Here is a 17,869-nt window from a genome sequence, read left to right as displayed (position 1 = left end):
AAAGAGGAATTTGTTAAAGGGGCTTTTCTTAATCACAAAGTACATAAACATTCCGGCTGGTAAAAAGCCATGTCTTACTCTTGTTTTTCCCAGCCTTTATGGCAAAAGGATTGGTTTCCTTGTTTGTTTGTGGGGTTTTTTCACTTTCTTTAGATTAAATGCTAGGTATCTTTTGTCACTGTATTAAAAAAAACCAGCAAACATTGCTTCTTATTTGTGCTTCCACAGGGACTGCGTTCAGTGCCGAGCTTTTGATAAGGGAGAAAAGAAGGAAACATGTTCTCAGGAATGTATGCATTTCAACATGACACGGGTAGAAAGTCGAGACCACTTGCCACAGCCTGTTCAGCCCAATCCGTTGTCTCATTGCAAGGAGAAGGACGTTGATGACTGCTGGTTCTACTTCACGTATTCTGTCAATGCAAACGGTGAAGCCCACGTCCATGTGGTGGAGACCCCAGGTACGAACACGAGGTTGCCTACTCCCCTTTTGCCTTTGTCATTAATTCATGCAGTTGTTGGGTGCTCCGAAGTAGCTCTGGTGAGTTAAATGCTTTCAGAAATGGGTACCTGTTCTCTGCAGGAGACTTGTGGAAGTCTGCAGCTCGAGTGGCTTTAGGAAAACATATGTGTCTCTAGATGTATCTTTTTCAGGCTTCTAGGCTGACAGAAACAGGTTTTATTTTTTGAAAACAAAAAGTCAATCAGATATGCGTATTTGTTTAAGCATTTCATGTTTCCACTTGACGTACTTTGCAGGCTTGTTTTACCTGTCCCAGATACCTAAATTTTGATGTGGGTTGTTTTATTTTTTAACCAGGCTTGTTCTACAGATTAGAAACGTTGGTGTCTGTGGGGTTTTGTTGCTTTTTTCTTTTCTATTTCTGAATAATATGGGTCCAATCTTACACAAAAAGACAATGCCACAGCATTGTCTGCTGCGCTGCAAACTGTTTAAATTATTTCATGCTGGGAGCTTTTGCTCTTACTTAATTGAGGTACCTTCAATAATTGATCTGAAAAGTTTTTTGCTTAGTTAATCCTTAATGGTCAACTGTTCTTAATTTTATTCAATCTTCTGATACCAAAAAAACCCAATTCTATAGCTCTATCAGTAATTTGCCATTTATTTACTGAGATTATTATTAGTTTGAATCACGGGATGTTACATCTAACAGTGAAAAAAATCTGGATTTGTATGTTAACAGTGTGTGGTCTCATGATTTTTAAAAGGCTGATACAAAATGCTTACCTTACTTGTGTGTATTCTACTTTAGGAATTTTCGGAATTGATCGTTTGAGTGAGCATCATTTAATAGAGATCAGCGGCTCTCAGAAATAAATACCACTTCAATTTAGAATGTTCTAGATTCTTTTAAAATGCAGTCAAAGTACAGAGGGGCACCTTGAGCCCTGTCTTTCAGGACAAGTCAACATGTGCCCTACATTTTTGGTGTCTGACATTTTCTTCAGGCATAAACTTTTGTTGCCTTAGCTAAGAGTTGAATCAAGCCTTCCTGCTCGATAAGGAGACACCTTAATTTTGTGCCATACGAGTGCAGAAGGAACAAGCTCCATTCAGGAGAGCTGTATTTGGTGGAGCAGACTCTTGATCCGTATTGGTTCCCAAGGAATTCGTATCCTGTCCCTTCCCTCACTCCTGCAGAGACAGCTGCCGAGATTAGGAGCCTGTAGTTTTGGGAGAAGCAGAGTTCCTGTTGACAGCACAGGAGTTACATTTTTGCTCCTTCAGTCTGCACTGAGCTCTGCAAAAGCCCTTGTTCAGTTTGTGATTGAGGATTTCATATTAGTAGAAGAGTTGAGCTTTATTTTGGAGGATTGCTATTTCTGTGTCAGTCACCTTAAATCATTTCGCATCTGTATTACTCTCTTCAAACACCTAAGCCGCTTACTCTGAAAGTACATGATATTTTTATACAAAGTAGATAGGCCCTGCTAAAAAAATTTTTGGTGCAATTTGCAAGATGAGGAAATATCCTATAAATAAATAAATAAATAAATCAAGTTGTGATTTACCTCTGAATATATGAGATTCTAACAAAAACAGCCGTTTGAGGTAAAACAGGGAACACCCATTCTCTGTAGCATTTTACTAATCTGCTTTTTTACTCTAGCTTCTTTATTGCTCCAGCATCACCTTTGACTTGGAGCTCTTGCATTTTAAAATACAATTGCTAGTTATTTTACTCTGATACTCTAGAGGAATAGCTTAAGGGTTTAGCAGTGTGTAGACTTTATGATGAGAACATGAATTGTTCTATTGCTAAGATTAAACACAAATTGGAAGGATAAAAATAAGCTGGAATGTTACAAGATGTACCCATTCCAAAACTTCCATTATTTGGAAGGAAAATAGTATTGCCGTATCTCTGATATTCAAAACTTTGGCTTCAGTACAAAATAAAATTATAAAAGCATCTGGATGTGTATTACTTCTACCATTCTGTAAAATTGTGCTTTCCTCGCTTTGTTCCCTAGACTGCCCCAGCGGCCCTGACATCATTCCCATTGTAGCTGGTGTGGTTGCTGGAATTGTTCTTATTGGACTTGCATTATTATTGATTTGGAAACTACTAATGATCATTCATGACAGAAGAGAATTTGCTAAATTTGAAAAGGAGAAGATGAATGCCAAGTGGGATACGGTAAGTCAAGAGACTTTTATCTGTGTAAAAGCTGAAGTAGTTGAGGAAGAAGAGATTTTTTTCTCTGTGGGCCTTAGATATTTCTGATTGTATTTCTGCCTTTTAGCCTATGGAGGAACAGAGATATCCTTATATTAAGCGAAATTTAAAACACATTATGTGTTACTGCTAGAAAAAGAAAAAGCCCCCCAACAAAAAAAAAACCCAACCATCTTGGAGGAATACCTCATGGGTTAGAAAAGCAAGTAATAACTTGAGCTGAAATAAAATCTCAGAGAGAAAACGTGATGATGACAGAGTAGTTCAGCTTTACAGTTCTACCTCACTTTAAAACATACTATTAAAATGTCACTTTTGTATAAAATGAAGCCGAGAACTTTATGCTTACGAAAGATCTTATAAATACTCATTCGGTGTTAGTAGGGAGATTAAAATAACTGGTCAGAGAATCATTGCTGGTACTGGTTTGTTGAAATCTTCCCAGCCCCTTGTCAACAGAAAAGTACGCAATAATAATAAGCCAACAGTCTATAGGCTTATATAGGTTATAGGGTCACTGCCTCTCGGAAATTTTAGGAATCTGCTCATAAAAAGCTCTTAGCTACAGTTTTGTAGAAGTCAACACCCACATATGTTTGATAACGGAATGCTTTAAAAAATACCTCCTTGGAAGTATTTTGGTTTTATTTAAGAAAATAAATTAATTTTATGCAGGGAAAAAAAAATTACTAACCCTTCTCTTTATATATAGCATGATTTTTTCCGGTGATAGTTGAGAATGTTGCTTTTCTTTTTTTTTTCCTGTTGAATTATTCGACATTGACCATTTCTTTTACTTCAGCAAGAAAATCCAATATACAAGAGCCCTATTAACAATTTCAAGAATCCAAACTATGGACGTAAAGCTGGTCTCTAAGTCTCAGTTTGTATCTTCTTTCATTTTCTTCCTTTTTTTTCCTTTTGCATGTCACTTCAAACTCACTGTGTGTCACAGTTTGATTCTTACTCAGTTTGTCTACTGCTGCTTTGATTCTGGGGTTTTATGAAATGCAGCTTGAAGTTTTTAACTTGTTTTGACAGCAAAATTTCTTACTTACTAATACCACCACTACTTGCTTAAACTATTTGACAAGTGATTTTTTATTTTTTTCTTGTGGATATATGTAATAGAACAGCTGTGAGGATTGAAGAAACTCTTTGAATTGTGGGGAGACACAGTTGTCAGAGACGGTTTGTCTTCCATTTCCTCAAATCAGCAGTCAGTTTGCTTAAAGCTGATGTATTTGCAAAGCTAGTTTAGGTACTCCTCAAGAGCCCAGCCTATAAACACTAATTTTTTCATTAGAATAACTCTGGGAACATTCAAAGTAGCCTTACAGACTTTTCTTCTATTTTAACTGCTTTGGCTTATTAACCTGGTATAGAACTAGCCTCTATTTACTGTGCAAAATATTTTTTTTGTACTTGTTTTTATCAACACTGGCAATATCACAGTCTTTGCAGCACAACCAGCCTAGGCGTCTCCATAGAAAAAAATTCCATGAATGTGAGAGGAGGAAACGCTCTTGTCCCCTCTAGATTACGTTTTACCCCAGTTTCTGTCTCTCCTAAACTCTGCCCCAACACTTCATTTCTGTTTGCACATGCTACTTCAGTTCTCTTCACACCCAACATGCCAGGAGAAACAGCAGTATCCAGAAAAGCAAGTCAGTAAACAAGAAGCGATGGACAGATACCTGCTGTAGATGATGAGGTTGCACCTCCTTGAGTGCTGCAGGTGGTCTCCTCCTTCCTGGGATCCCCACCTGCTGGGGAGGGAACGGGAGAAGAGAGGGTGAGATGAGGAACGGATGCCAGAAGGGCGTTGAGAGATAAGTACATGGATCAGGCAAGAGGGAAGGGAAGGGAAGGGAAGGAAAGTGTTGGGAAGGCAACACATCCCTTTAAATATCCAAGGCCTCATTTCAGGAGCCAGTGGAAGGGAAGGATGTGTATCTCTGATTTTATTCTGTCTGCTGTCTCCCTTTCGTAGGGTTGCACTCACAAGATTTTTGCAAAGGAAAAATGAGAGGAGAAAGCAGGAATTAAGAATGTTTAAGCTCTTATCTGTCCGCACTGTGACAACAATTCAGAATACTGTGTGGCATTCTGAGCCCATCTTTGATGAAGTATACTTTCTTTTTTTCTTTGCGATCATGTCACTTCTCAGCGTGTCCAAAATTGACTGTGAAAATGTTCATTTTGCTTGCCACGCCAACCACATTCACCTCTTTTCCATTTTGCTTCTCAGTTATTCTGGGGAGGAAATGGAGTCCTTGTTCCTTTCTAATATTTCACATAATCCATCTGGTTAAGTCTCCGTTACCTTCTTTTCTGCTATTTACGTATAATTGTGTATTTTCTATTGCATGCAGGACAAGCATCTAACAAATCTTAGAATGTATAACTTCCATTCTGTGCTCTCTTTCTCTGCCCCGTGATTCTTTCAGGACCTAATGTCCTTAGTGCTGCCAGTTGTCCTCAATGTACTTCTTACAGAAAGCTTTCCTGTGGTGTAAATGGAGGGACTGACTTCTGCCTTTTGTTTCACTCACTGGGGAGTTTAAAAGTATGAAAGAGGGTGGTTTTTTTTAAAAATTACTGTTTTGGATATTCGTAGAAACACCAGCACTTCAGGGAAAGAAGAAGCTTTATTGGCCACCAAAAAAGAGATCAGATGGCAGAACAGGTGACCCACGGAAAGTAAAAGGAAAAAGTCCTCCTTTCCCCTATAACTAAGATTTTAGATTGTGGAAGCAACCCTTCGTTTAGGTGAAGAAAGAGTTGTGTTGCCAAGGCAAGAAAGCCACCTAAAATCCCATTACAAGGCAGTGACACTGCAGTAGGCTCCCTCCACCTGTATCCAGTAAAACCAAGGGCGTGCAGGTTGTGTGACCCTGCCCCGAGAGCTGTGCCGGCACCTGGGCTGGGGCAGCACACACCAACCTCGGCAGGGACCGCTCACCCGTCCCGGTCCGTGATGCAAGTGACTTGTCACCACCGTGTCCGGGCTTGAGCCAGCTGGGTTGAACCGAGCTCGATTTGTTCGTGGCCCGAAGTGCCGCTGCTGCCGTAGTGTCCTTTCATCAACATCAGGCTGTGGTGCCTGCGCGGCCTCTGGTTTTGGTCTGTGTCTTTCAAAGAGTGGTTAGTTGGCAGCAGCCAGCTGCTCCCCTGCCAGCCAGGGCAGGTGATGCCCTCTGTCGTCTGTGCTGCCCTTAACCTTGGCCTTTGCTTCACCCTCTGGTGCAGCTGCCCTACACACGGGTTGGCAAATGACTTGTTTCATAGTGCTGTAAAATAATGAGGGATATTAATAAGAGCTGAAAATAGTAAGAACCAGCTCTTGAAGAGTGTGTCTGGATAAATTTGAATATTCCAGAGTGCAATTCCTTGTGGTGACTTAGGAGTTAAACCCACTATACAGGAAGCTTAAGTGACTGGTGAAGCAGTTAAGTCCACAGAAAGAAAAAAGAAAAAAGAGGGTTTATCAAACATCCTGTATATTAGGTTCATCTTTATGCAACACTAGACTCAGCTGTTACCCTCTGCACAGCCCAGTCTAGTTGAAGATTAATACTGTTGCAAGAACATAGCTCTTTATTCTTTGCCGAAGGTATTTTTAAAAAATACTTCCATCTCTTAATGTATATCCCTCAATGTTGTATTTAGTTAGTGTTTGTTAATTTTTATTTTGGTTTAAGTGTGCATGGTGTTTTCATTTATAGGGGCATGTGGCCAGTGTGTTTAATATGCATGCTTCAACCAGTATATTCTCTGCAGTGGCATAAAGAAAGTGGGTTTATTTAAAAACAATTGTATTTGTCCAAGTCAGGAAGTTTGGAATACTGTGGTGTAGTGGCCAGTTAAAAATCCAGAATATTGCTAATCTATGAAATTTCATACTTGCTGTGAGGGGCCCCAAGCAAGGCAAGAGTCATGTTGGACTAGTGGACATTTATTTACTATTTCCACATTAGTTTTAATATTAAGATAATCTGTAGAAGACCTCCCCAAGCCAGAGCTGAGACTACAATTAATTTAATTTTCCATTTTAAAATTGCGTTTTAAACCTGATTCCAATTTCAAATTAATTGTATGAGCTGCAAATTTCCCTGCAAGTTTCCAAGTTTTAGTCCCAACTGTTAGACCAATTCCTTCACTATCTGAAAGAAGTTCTCTTTTACAAAGAAGGAAATGTAAATATATACCTCCCTGTATGTACTGGAGATGGTCTCTCTTCTGTAAAATGTTGAAGGTTAAAACCACAACATAACAAGTATTGCATCATGACTTGTCGTTGAAAAGCGTTGCAGCATCTTCTGGTCTGTGTATGATACAGCCCAGTAATCTTACAGACTTTGTCTGCGTCATAAACTCCATGGATTTATATGTTTAAGAATTCTCCATTAAAACTTGTTGAGGAAACAAGATTTACGTTGCCAAAACTTTGAGGCATAATGAGACACTGCAGTTCCAGATTAAGCCCCTCATCCCAGGGTGTTTTTCTAGTTTTATTTACATCTTACTATTGCGAAGCTTTTTATTAAATATATTGGGAAGGGTGTTAATTTTGTATTGTTTGCTGAGAACTAGCCCCAGCACTGTTTCCATAATTTAAAATAAAATCATCTTAATTCTCCAGTAGCTGATACACTTTTAAGCAAGATATGGTTTTCCTGGGAACTGATGGAAAGGTCTTTTGTTGCCGCTGTGTATTCGTGAAGCACAGCCAGCCCTGCCTCCTCCTTCACCTCAAGCCAAATGGCACTGACTTTCATGTAGGCAGGGTGAACCCCAGCTGTTGTTAGGGTACACCACTTATTTGCCCTGTACCAGGTCTTGCAAGTAGAAGGCAACAAACTTCCCAGGATTTGCGATACAGAAATTTCACACCAAGTGGGTTTCTTGCTTGCCTCGTTACCTTTTGGCAGATCCTGTGGTATTCCTAGTTGATTTTCCAGATTTATGACCCTGAAAAAACAGACCCACCTGCTGTTTGTGTGTCTAGGGGGCAGGATTTCCTTTGATTGACTATAGGAGAAATTGTTTTAACATTAAATATTTTAAATGCTGTGTAGTTGAATAGAATAGAATAGCATTGATACGGTTGTATGGAACATCTCAGATTTAGGGAAACTTAAGAGGGAGACAGATTCCCTTCGTTGCCTGAAGGACAGATAGAGTTTTGGCCAGAACGGCACTCAGGCTGACATCTGCACAGTCGCCCTTTCTTCTGTTACGATTTATCTATTAAAATTGAGTTCTTGGGTGTGCAAGATGTGTAGTAGGCTTTACTGAAATAGAAGAAAACCTGGGAACAAAGGAAGCTTAAAATAAGCTAAATTTAGAGGTTTTTCAAATCTGAGCAAGAGAAATGGAAGCGGTTGTTCTGGAGGCATTTCTAATATCAGTAGGAATAATGTTTTTATTGCAGCATTTGCACCAGTGCAGAAGTTTCATAGTTTTAACTGTGCACTTTGTGCGTATGGGTGTTGGGGGGACCAGCAGAAATAAAAATACTGAAATGTTCAATACAAATATTGAATGTGTATTATCAAAGTACCGCAAGCCTTTCCACTTTGATTCTAGAATTAAATTGTTATACAAGATAAGCTGTTTAAATGTTTATTGTAGCAGAAGGTGGTCTGTGGTCAGGCACAGTTTCAAACAGTGTTGTTGACAATTCTGTTCTTGAAAAAAAGCTGCAGACCGGGCTGCAGACCGCTGAGCTGGTGGCTCAGCCCTGAGACCACACGAGGTTTGAAGGAAATCTGTGGCGTAAACTGAGCAGGATCGTGCCCTAACCCTTTGCTTTGTTAGCCAAGCATGCCTTTAAGTTGCTAGAAGGAAGACTAGTTTGATTTAAGCTGTTTAATATATATAAACAAAACATTAATGGGTAATTTCTTAAGCTAATTTATTAGGCTGATTTTTACACTTCTCGCAAAAAAAAGTCCTTTTTTTGGTCTCTGTAAATGTTAATATAAATATTTTTCTTTTTCTAGGGTGAAAATCCTATTTACAAGAGTGCAGTGACAACTGTGGTCAATCCTAAATATGAGGGAAAATGAACACTGCTTGTGTAACTTCACAACACTGTATGCGGCATAGCAAGTTTTGTAGTCACAGTAAGATAGATTTAGGGCAAACTGCAGTGATTTTACTAATTCATTACATATAGGTTTGTTTTCCTGTGCAGGTTTTGAAAATGTACCATATGTAATTTTTTTTTATTTTATTTTAAGGTTTTTTTTCTGCGAGTTAAAGTAATCAGAGGTCTGGAAAAAAAAAAAACTTGAGACTATGTAGCCTATTCAGCTAAGGTCACGTGGTGCCTTTTTGACCTTTCCCACTCCCGTGCTGTGAATCTGAGTCTTCTACAGGGTGCGATACTGCTGTGGCGTGACTGGGAGGGAAGTGGTTAAAGCAATCAGCATTAGGGCTCTGCCTAGCCACGTAGTATTACACTTTTTAGCTTTACAGGGAAATCAGGGCTTGAGTTTGCAGTTATAATTAAACTCACGTAGCATGGAGCTGGTGGTTAATTGGTCTTCTACTCGCTAGACGTATGATTAGGAGTATGGTAAGTTGAGTAAGTTGGAAGTGAGCAGTGTAAAAGACTGAAAAGTGTGTGCATACTTATTTTTAATGAATAAGTTAATAAATTAAGTTGCTTATTGCCAGGTTATGGTTCAAATGAAAGGGCTTGAGAAGAATGTTAAGAAAGAAAAAAAAAATAGCTTTAAAACATGTGCCATTACTGAAAAAGTTGCTGACTGGTAACTTGCTTAGTTTTCCTTTGTAAATTCAAGCCCTGGGTGGCAGTATCATGAAGTACCTTACCGAGACAGCCTCAAAACACATAAGGGCCTTATGACATACTGTGTCTTTATTCTGTAATGTTTCCTTGGTTTAAAGCCTGGTGCTTTGTCACCCTTCTAATCTTTTTAACGTATTTGGTTGCAATTCTTTTTTGTAATATTTTTTTTGTATCAACATAAGCTTTTTTTTTTTCTTTTTTCTTTTTTTTCCAAGCAGTCTTAGCTGTAAATTTGCCTTTACCCTGTAGCTAAGATTGCATAGTTTGTCATGTGACAAGTCACACCATTTTTGACATGTGCCATGTATATTTGCCTTTGACCATTCAAACTGCATCATAGTCATATTCTTGTTTTAAGTGCCTTTTTATTTTAACAGATGTTCACTTTTTACAGTGCTATTACTGAAGTTATTTATTAAATAAAAGTACCTTAAAATATTTCAGTCTCATCTCTTTTTATCTTACAAAAGTTGATACTATTCAAAGAAGCTGAGAGCTCTGTCTATTTAGGCAAGAGGTAATGGACTTGGTAATAATGCCCTATATGTCCTTTAAATCAAATCTGACAAAAGTTAAGTGATCTCGGGTAACAAACATCAGGTGTTGTATAAAATGCACAAAGGCCAGGGTGCAGCACAGTGCTCCAGGTTACACGCAGTGGCCACTGGTGTAAAGTCCCAGGCTTTCATTTGCATGTGTGCTAACGAAGTTCTGTAGTTTAAGAACTGTTCCAGCAAATAGACTATTTGGTTAATACTGTTTCACAACACATGACAAATGAGAAAATTTACTGCATTTTGCAGTAAAAGAAAGTCTTCCAAATTTGAAGGGTGTAATGTTCCAGATAGATTATCAAAGCCACTTTGTAATTAAATATATTCCTAAAGTATGTTTGTGGAATCTGTATGATTTTTTTTTTTTTTTTTAAACTGATAGCACTTCAGATTATCCTCAGAAGCTGTGGGAATCCATTCTAAAAGTCCTTTATAACCTCTATCTGGTTTCCATTAAATGGGAGGGGGACATCGATGAGGAGTTGGGGGGGTGTGTGTGTGCGCACACTGTGTACGTGGTGTGTGTGTGTGTCTGCACACTCTGGGTTTACATACTTGGGACTTAACGCATCTTGCACCTGGGGACACAGAGCTGCATCTCTTGGGCCACCAAATTTGGCAACAGGTATGTCTTCTGATGGTGCCCATGAGAGCAGACCTACAGAAGGGAAGAAGCTGTGCAATAATTTAACCTGCTGTCCTTCATAACAAAGTCCGCAGCACTGCTCTGGGTTAGTTCTTGTGTCATGAATGCTTGGGTTTTGTGCCACCTTTCCAGCCAGGGGACCCAAAACAGCCTGAGGGTGCCATCTGACCTGACCGTAAGGTAAGAAACCAGTGGGAGCTGCACCTGTACGTACAGCTTATGTTGCCTGTTCTTCTTGATGCTGACTTGACAGTATTGTGACTTTGGCCATGATGGATGAGATTATGTTTTGGACACCTGAGTATTTGTCTCTCCTCCCACTGCTTTGGTCACTTCCCCAACAATACTGAGGATTTTCAGTGGCTCCATGAAAAAAGATGGAGAAGTTTCTTCTAAACACATTCTGTATTTGTCTTCACTGGAGACAAAGCAGCTTAAAGAAAAAGGATAATTTCTGACCTTTGTGACTGTTGGGTTTTTTAATATTCTAGAAAGTTTAATCCCAAATTTCTGGTTTGGACTGTATCAAAGACCCTTTCAGATCGGTCTTTTTACCTCTCAGTCTTTCCCAGACACTGGAGTCCTGAACTACTCAGAATTTATGTCACACAGGTAGTGGGATACTGGCCTTTAGGGAACTCTGGTCCCTTTCCGGCATTACCTAAATTAAGCCAATTTTTAATAACAAGTGCACTAACCTGGTTCTGTCTGCTCATCGGTGTTACGTGTTTTGCAGCTTCCTTAATGAGTCTGGATTCAAAATGCTTCTGTGGTTTGTTAGTTGACTTTTTCACAGAGATGTTCCTGAAGGCTTTGAATTCAAGTGGCTCGTTAAGGAGAGCTTTTTTTAAACCCCTGTTTAAACTGGGTTTCCAGTAGCCACTTCCAGCCAGATGGAGGCTGCTTCGTATCTCCAAGTGAACAGTTGCTTAATGAGAGAGAACAGCTGCGATCCTGCAGTATCAGATCCAAGATACTCTAAGTGTCACACAACATATGATTTGCTTTAAAGGGGGACTGGATATTCTAGCTGAGAGAGATGGTATAGTTCAAATGTGATAGAATTTAAGTGCTGGGAAACAGAAGTAGTTGTGAATCCTCCCTGACTTATAAATATTGACTTCAGCTACTTACCCTGAATTCTGCATGTTGTTGAAGCAGTGAGCTCTGACTAAAATACCACAGATACATAAGGCTCAAAACACTGTGACCCCACACAAGCCAGATGTAAGATTCCAGTAGTATATCTGTTTTAAAAGAATTAGATTTAATATAACCACAGTCCCCAGCTCTTGTCCAGTAACTAAAGAACTAAGCTAGAGTTGCTTTGTGGCGGTTGTTAATAAAGCGAAGTTTCTTGTCCTGGATTTTAACTCTAACAACAAAAATAACCAGTCAGCTAAAGAAAATAGTTCTCTCTAATCATGTAGTTTATTAAACATCTATGAACTAATTTTGCCATAGTATGTTGAACGTTTTGCATTAAACTACCTTTAGGCTGCCTGAAGACTACGGTCTAGAGGACAAACTGAAACAGCCTCTTAGCACAGTCTTGAGCACCTATATGTGAGGAAATCTAGACTCATAAACATGGACTTCCTTGGGATTTTGATTTTTTTCTCTTCTGCACAGTTGTACAATACAAACATTTTTCTTTTCCATAACAAATACAAATTCATTCTCAGAAGAACACAGAATATGAATAGAAGGACGAAAAAAAGACCACATTTTTTTAATTAAAACTATTAAAGCTTTGGTATTGATCAAATACAAGTGGTGAAAGAGTATGCTCTAGCTACAAAGTTGTACTATTTGGAGGGTGCTTTTGAAGGACTTCTGGTATTCTTTCTGAAAAACTAAAATTGCCACCAAAGCAGTTATCTACCAGAAAATATTTATAAGCAACTAAATACAAGTATCAAAGCTGGAGTGCTGCAAAGTAGTTCAAGTGAATGTTCATTAATGATTATAAATGGATTAATCCCAGTCTCATTAAACTGGATAAATTGCATCTAGAAAAAAACACTAATCAAACATAATTTTAAATAACTTGAGAATATTTGGGTTACACGTTAAATTTGGAAGGAGGCAGCTTTGTTAAAAATGGTGTATTAACAGTTAACTGAAGAGCTATGTACAGATCAATGTAAGAAATAGCTTCAAAAATACAGAGAAAATGAAAAGTGCTCCAAAATACTGTATTTGTTTATTCTTCATAGGATAGTTATATGAACTGTCTCAGCTTGCTTTAACACTGCATTACACAAAACATAAGCCAAGTATTTTTATCTGCAAGAGATTTAAAAGCACTATACTGCCGATTCTCTGCTTGTGAAATTTCCACCTCTTGGTTCCATACCTCATTTCACATTGGCAGTTAGCATTTTCTTGCTGTTTGAAAGTTCCATCTCCTCCACCTACCTGTTTGCTTTCATATCCTTTTACCAAGTTAGTTACTGTGCAGTTATCAATCAATCTGTTGGTGATTAAATACCCTGTTACCACATTCTCAATTTTTGCAAGCTCTTCATGTTTTTCTTCTATTTCAGCAGTCGAAATTTCTGCTTTCCTCATAAGTTCCATCTTGAGTTCTCCTACAGAAAGTGAATGATTTTGGTGTGTATCTTAGAAAAAAATTCACAGAACAGCTCTATAAAATATAAACTGAGAGAACATGGAAAATAAATGTTTGTATTTCCTCAAGTACACTGTCAGGGCAATACAGAACAACCAGTATAGATGAATCAAACCATTGCATTTCCTTACACAAATAATTATGTGTGGTAGGAGAGTTGAAAGTTAATGAACTATTTATTTTTTTTCTTGCCTATTATTCACCTTTTAGGTTAGCACAGGGCAAAGACAAGTAAAAAAAAAATGAAACAGTAAGTGTGTACCTGAAGTGTCATGGATTTTATTCTAGAAATATTTCCTAGCCAAAGTTCAGCCCAAAGAATAATCAGTCACACAGTCCTGGCTTTTTTTTCTGAGTAAGAAGCACAGACTGAGAATCAAGGCCTACTTCAGAGTCCCAAAATAAAAAAACAATTTAAAAAAGCATAAAAAAAACCAGTGTCAGATCAAATGCATCCAGTCTTCTAAACAAGTAGCAGTCTAAGTAGTAAAATGGGGTAAGGGGTAGAACTCCTGTTTTTTTAATGAGTGTGCTGACATAGCACAACAGGCATATCAGAAACTCTGAAAGGATGATAAGTCATATTATAATTGCATGACTGATAAAAGTCAAACCATCTACTAGAGTAATGTCTAATTTCAAAAGGGGAAAGTGTAAAAAATAAGCTCAAAGGGGTAGCTATAAACATGTTCGGAAGAAGACACCAAATTATTCTTGGGCACCACAGAACCTTTTCAAGAAAGACTTTAGAAGGATCACACAAACAGACGGAGTGATTAAACAGGCAGTATAAGAAGCTGATCAAAGGAAGAGGATGTCCTTGAAAAGGCTGAATTGCATTTAAATGAATAAAATAAAAAGAACAGAAAGTTAGACATTAAAAGTATGCTGAAGAGGATTTAGTGTCTCATGGAAGACATGAAAAATAATAAATACACTAAAACGAAAAGCCTGACAGAGATACAAGGAAAGTTGGAATAGAGAAATAATAGGATATGTAAATTCTTTTTTTGCCTCTATATTAATTGTGGAGGAGTTTCTTGAGATAGCCAACCTGACATTCCCCATCAGGGGGCAAATACCAGAGAAATTATTCAAACTGAAGTCTCTAACGAAACATTCTAGATCTAAACCAACAAAAGGAATAGCAACAAACTAGCAAGAGCCGATGTTAATCGTTTAAGAAGGCTTAAGGAACGCAGGGATGAATACCTGATCTCATTGCTGTATGAATGGAAAATGGCTAACATACATAGTCTCAATTTTTTAGAAGCCTTCTGGAAGTAAAACAAAAAAAGAAGAAATAAAAATTACAGAAGAGTTATCCAGATATTTCTATTCTTAAGACTAAAGGGACACACGTTTAAGTATAACATATTGTGGAAGAATCAACATGGGCAGAGGGAAGTCCTACCTTGCAACTCTAGAGATCTTTGAGGCAGTCGGTGACATGGAAAGAGAGATCATTTCATACGACTGGATTTCCAAAGCCTTTCAGCAATGCATTTCAAAATCAAAGACCCTAAAAGAAACTTCTAGTGATTGTTCTGTATGTGCACGAGGTATTGTGGATCAGCCTCTAATACAGCTATTGATCAGAGCCTGCTGTTTTCCTTTGCTCTCTGAAAGAAAGTCTTTAAAAGAGTAAATAACTATTAAAGACGGAAGAGAGAAAACGGCATAGGAATTAATTATAACATTTCTAATTTGAGAGATGTCGTTCACAGCATCTTGGACCTGCGGGCAACACTGCGCAGCCCAGGATGCCATTAGCCTTGTTTGCCATGAGGACCCATTAGTCGTTGTCAGCTTGGTGTTCACCAGGACCAACAAGGTCCTCCTCTGCAGAGCTGTTTTCCGGATGGTTGGACCCACCTGTGCTGGTGCGTGGGGTTATTCCTCCCCAGGTGCAGGTCTTGGCACTTCACGAGGTTCCTCTCTGCCCGATTCCCCCTGAAGCACAGCTGTACCAGCCACTCCTCTGTGCCACTGATCTCAGCCTGGCCATCCTGCCAGTTTTCAGTCCACCTCACTGTCTACTTACCCAACACGTATTTCATCACCTTGTCTGCAATGATGATATGGGAAACAGTGTCAAAAAACCTTACTAAAATTGAGATAACAGCCACTGCTCTCCCCTCAGAAAATCACATTTATGCATTTAAACCAAGAGAAATGATAGAAATCAATTGTATCTGTATCTATTCAGTGACAATCTCTGAAATATCTGTTGTCTGCTGAGGAAATAAGGTACAGACTATCAGCTTAGTGGCCAGCAACAGTTGTGAAAACATACAGAATAGTTAGGGATTACTAGAAAAAGAGTAAAAAGCAAACCAAACACTGTCAAAATAAAAAAAAAAAGGATTGGTATTACTAATTCTTGAATATCACTTCAGTCGTAGCCTCCTCAGAAGATATACAATAAAACTAGAAAAGACGCTGAGGAGGATGACAAAAGAAGTTGCATACCAGTTTCTATACAGGGAATGACTAAATACAAATGGATTTTCAGCCTGGAAAAGACAGCTCGGTAAGGACACCATCATGACCTGCCACGAGAGGCAATGGAGATGGCAACTATGGAAAGACCAGAGAGTTATCAGATCAAGATAGTTTCAAGCTCAAAATTGAGGTATTTCTTCCAAAAACCCACAATTAAGTTGTAAAATATTTTGACGTACTGTGGATACTGTGAATTTAAAATGAATAGATGAATTCACAGAAGAATTCATCATGCAGTATTAGCTACAGAATAGAGCATATGGCTTAGTTTCAAACTGGAGAATATTTTCACAAGAATCATATGCTGTTCTCTATACAGCTGCTTTTGAACACATAGAGAGAGCGCTGGATTATATGAACCTTTAATGCAATCCAGGAAAGCTTAAAATTTTTACATTCTTTAGCATTTACCATTCTTGCCATCGAATGGGCGAGGTGCAAGAGCCTGAGCTTACTGCAGACTTTTCCAGTTTGGTTCCAAGCTGATAAGCAAAAGCCGCCTTCTTCTCCTGCTACTTCCTGCATTTTCTTTTCTATCACAAGAAAAATACTTTGTAGCAACAATTAGTAATAAATTATATTTACCATTTTAAAGTCTGATTCAAAAGAAATAGACTTGTTTCAGTAAGGTTGTCTCTTCTGCTACTTTGTGTCACACTGATGGGCACACGAAAACGTCATCCCACCGAGAACATGAAGCAACAAACTTTTTTTATTTCAAGACTTTCCACTTTTCCATAAATCTCTCAAACAGCAATAAGAAATCAATGTGTGTCGAGAGTTCTGGGAGCTGTTGTAGAAGAGATACCTTGCAAAAAGAGACACTTCAGCCTAATACATCAGAAAACGAGTATGCCGGCACTTAGCAGTACGTGACTAGGAAGGCACCAGCCGTCTGCTCCTTTATATTCCATTTTTTCACATGGTGCTTGAATTCTATTACCAGAAGAGAAAATCTAGCCATTTGGATTTAGTTTATAGAACCTGGGAAATTCAAAACCAGCTGTAACTTGGAAGAATCCAAATACATCTACATTTCCGTAAGAACTGCTGTTTCGGTGAAATGAACCAAGTGCCAGTCAATTGAACCCCAAGATCATTCTGTGCCCCTGTTTGAAGCACTATCTACACAGCAAATAAGAAATACTAAAGTTTTATGTCAATTATTGCCTTCCACTGGCACTTTAGTGGCATCCATACTAAGTCCACTCTGGGTGTGGGCAAGTACCTCAGGGCTCAGTGGTCCTAGGACATGGAGTAACAGAGTTTCATTGTCACTTGTTGAAACTGGGTCACTGTGTAGTCAGAAACCTAGAAATCTTTTTGACAGATGTAAACTGGGCAGTCACAATGCTCCATAACAAAGTAATTCGGCTTCTGTTGAAATGGTCTCTTTGACCTGGACATCTCGGTTCTTCATAAAACATCCTATCTTAAGTGGTCTTAGCACTGAGTTCAATCTCCTGTATGATGCTGGTCACCAGATTTACTTCAATTAATTCCTTTTCTGATAGAAAATAACAACCTATCTTCATTGACACTGGTAAGGAACACTTCACAAAGCTGACAAGTATTCAGCTAGAATACTTTTGACAGGACAGTTGATGCTGTATTTATTTAATTTTGTAATAAAACTACCTTTCAGCAAAACTCCAATGACTTGTAGATCTCAGTTATGCCAACATTAGAACTGCTATCAATAGAGTAGCTTCAACACTTCTCAAAAAATATTCAGTTGCATGTTATCTTCCACAAAACAATAATGAATTACATAATTTAATTTTCCTTCTCTTAATTTTTTATTAATATTGCCCTACTAAATTATTCTGTCCAATGTCAAACTGATATTGCCCCATATATTCTTCTAAAACGCTAGCACAACAGTAGCTCCATTGCAACTTCCTGGAAATTTTTCACTGTTTCAAGAATTGCTATAAATTAATATTAACTGTCCAAACAGCTCATCAATCAGCTTATTATTCAGTACCTTTATGGGATAGT

At 38.4% G+C, this 17,869-nt stretch overlaps 1 protein-coding gene across 1 annotated transcript in view; it reads left to right on the top strand.

The window, feature by feature from the left end:
* ITGB1 (integrin, beta 1 (fibronectin receptor, beta polypeptide, antigen CD29 includes MDF2, MSK12)) overlaps positions 1-9,966 on the top strand; it is a gene marked incomplete at its 5' end in the record, with an annotated part of 20,790 nt that extends 10,824 nt beyond the window's left edge. The window contains 3 exons of the mRNA XM_009873730.1: positions 229-461; positions 2,500-2,666; positions 8,714-9,966. Coding sequence (XP_009872032.1) covers positions 229-461; positions 2,500-2,666; positions 8,714-8,779 — 466 coding nt within the window. The remainder of the gene's footprint in view (positions 1-228; positions 462-2,499; positions 2,667-8,713) is intronic.
* Between the last annotated feature and the right edge of the window lie 7,903 nt (positions 9,967-17,869).

The sequence above is a fragment of the Apaloderma vittatum genome, unplaced genomic scaffold (assembly GCF_000703405.1).
Source record: "Apaloderma vittatum isolate BGI_N311 unplaced genomic scaffold, ASM70340v1 scaffold3047, whole genome shotgun sequence".
Lineage (NCBI taxonomy): Eukaryota > Metazoa > Chordata > Aves > Trogoniformes > Trogonidae > Apaloderma > Apaloderma vittatum.
This window is presented reverse-complemented; position numbering and strand designations above follow the sequence as displayed.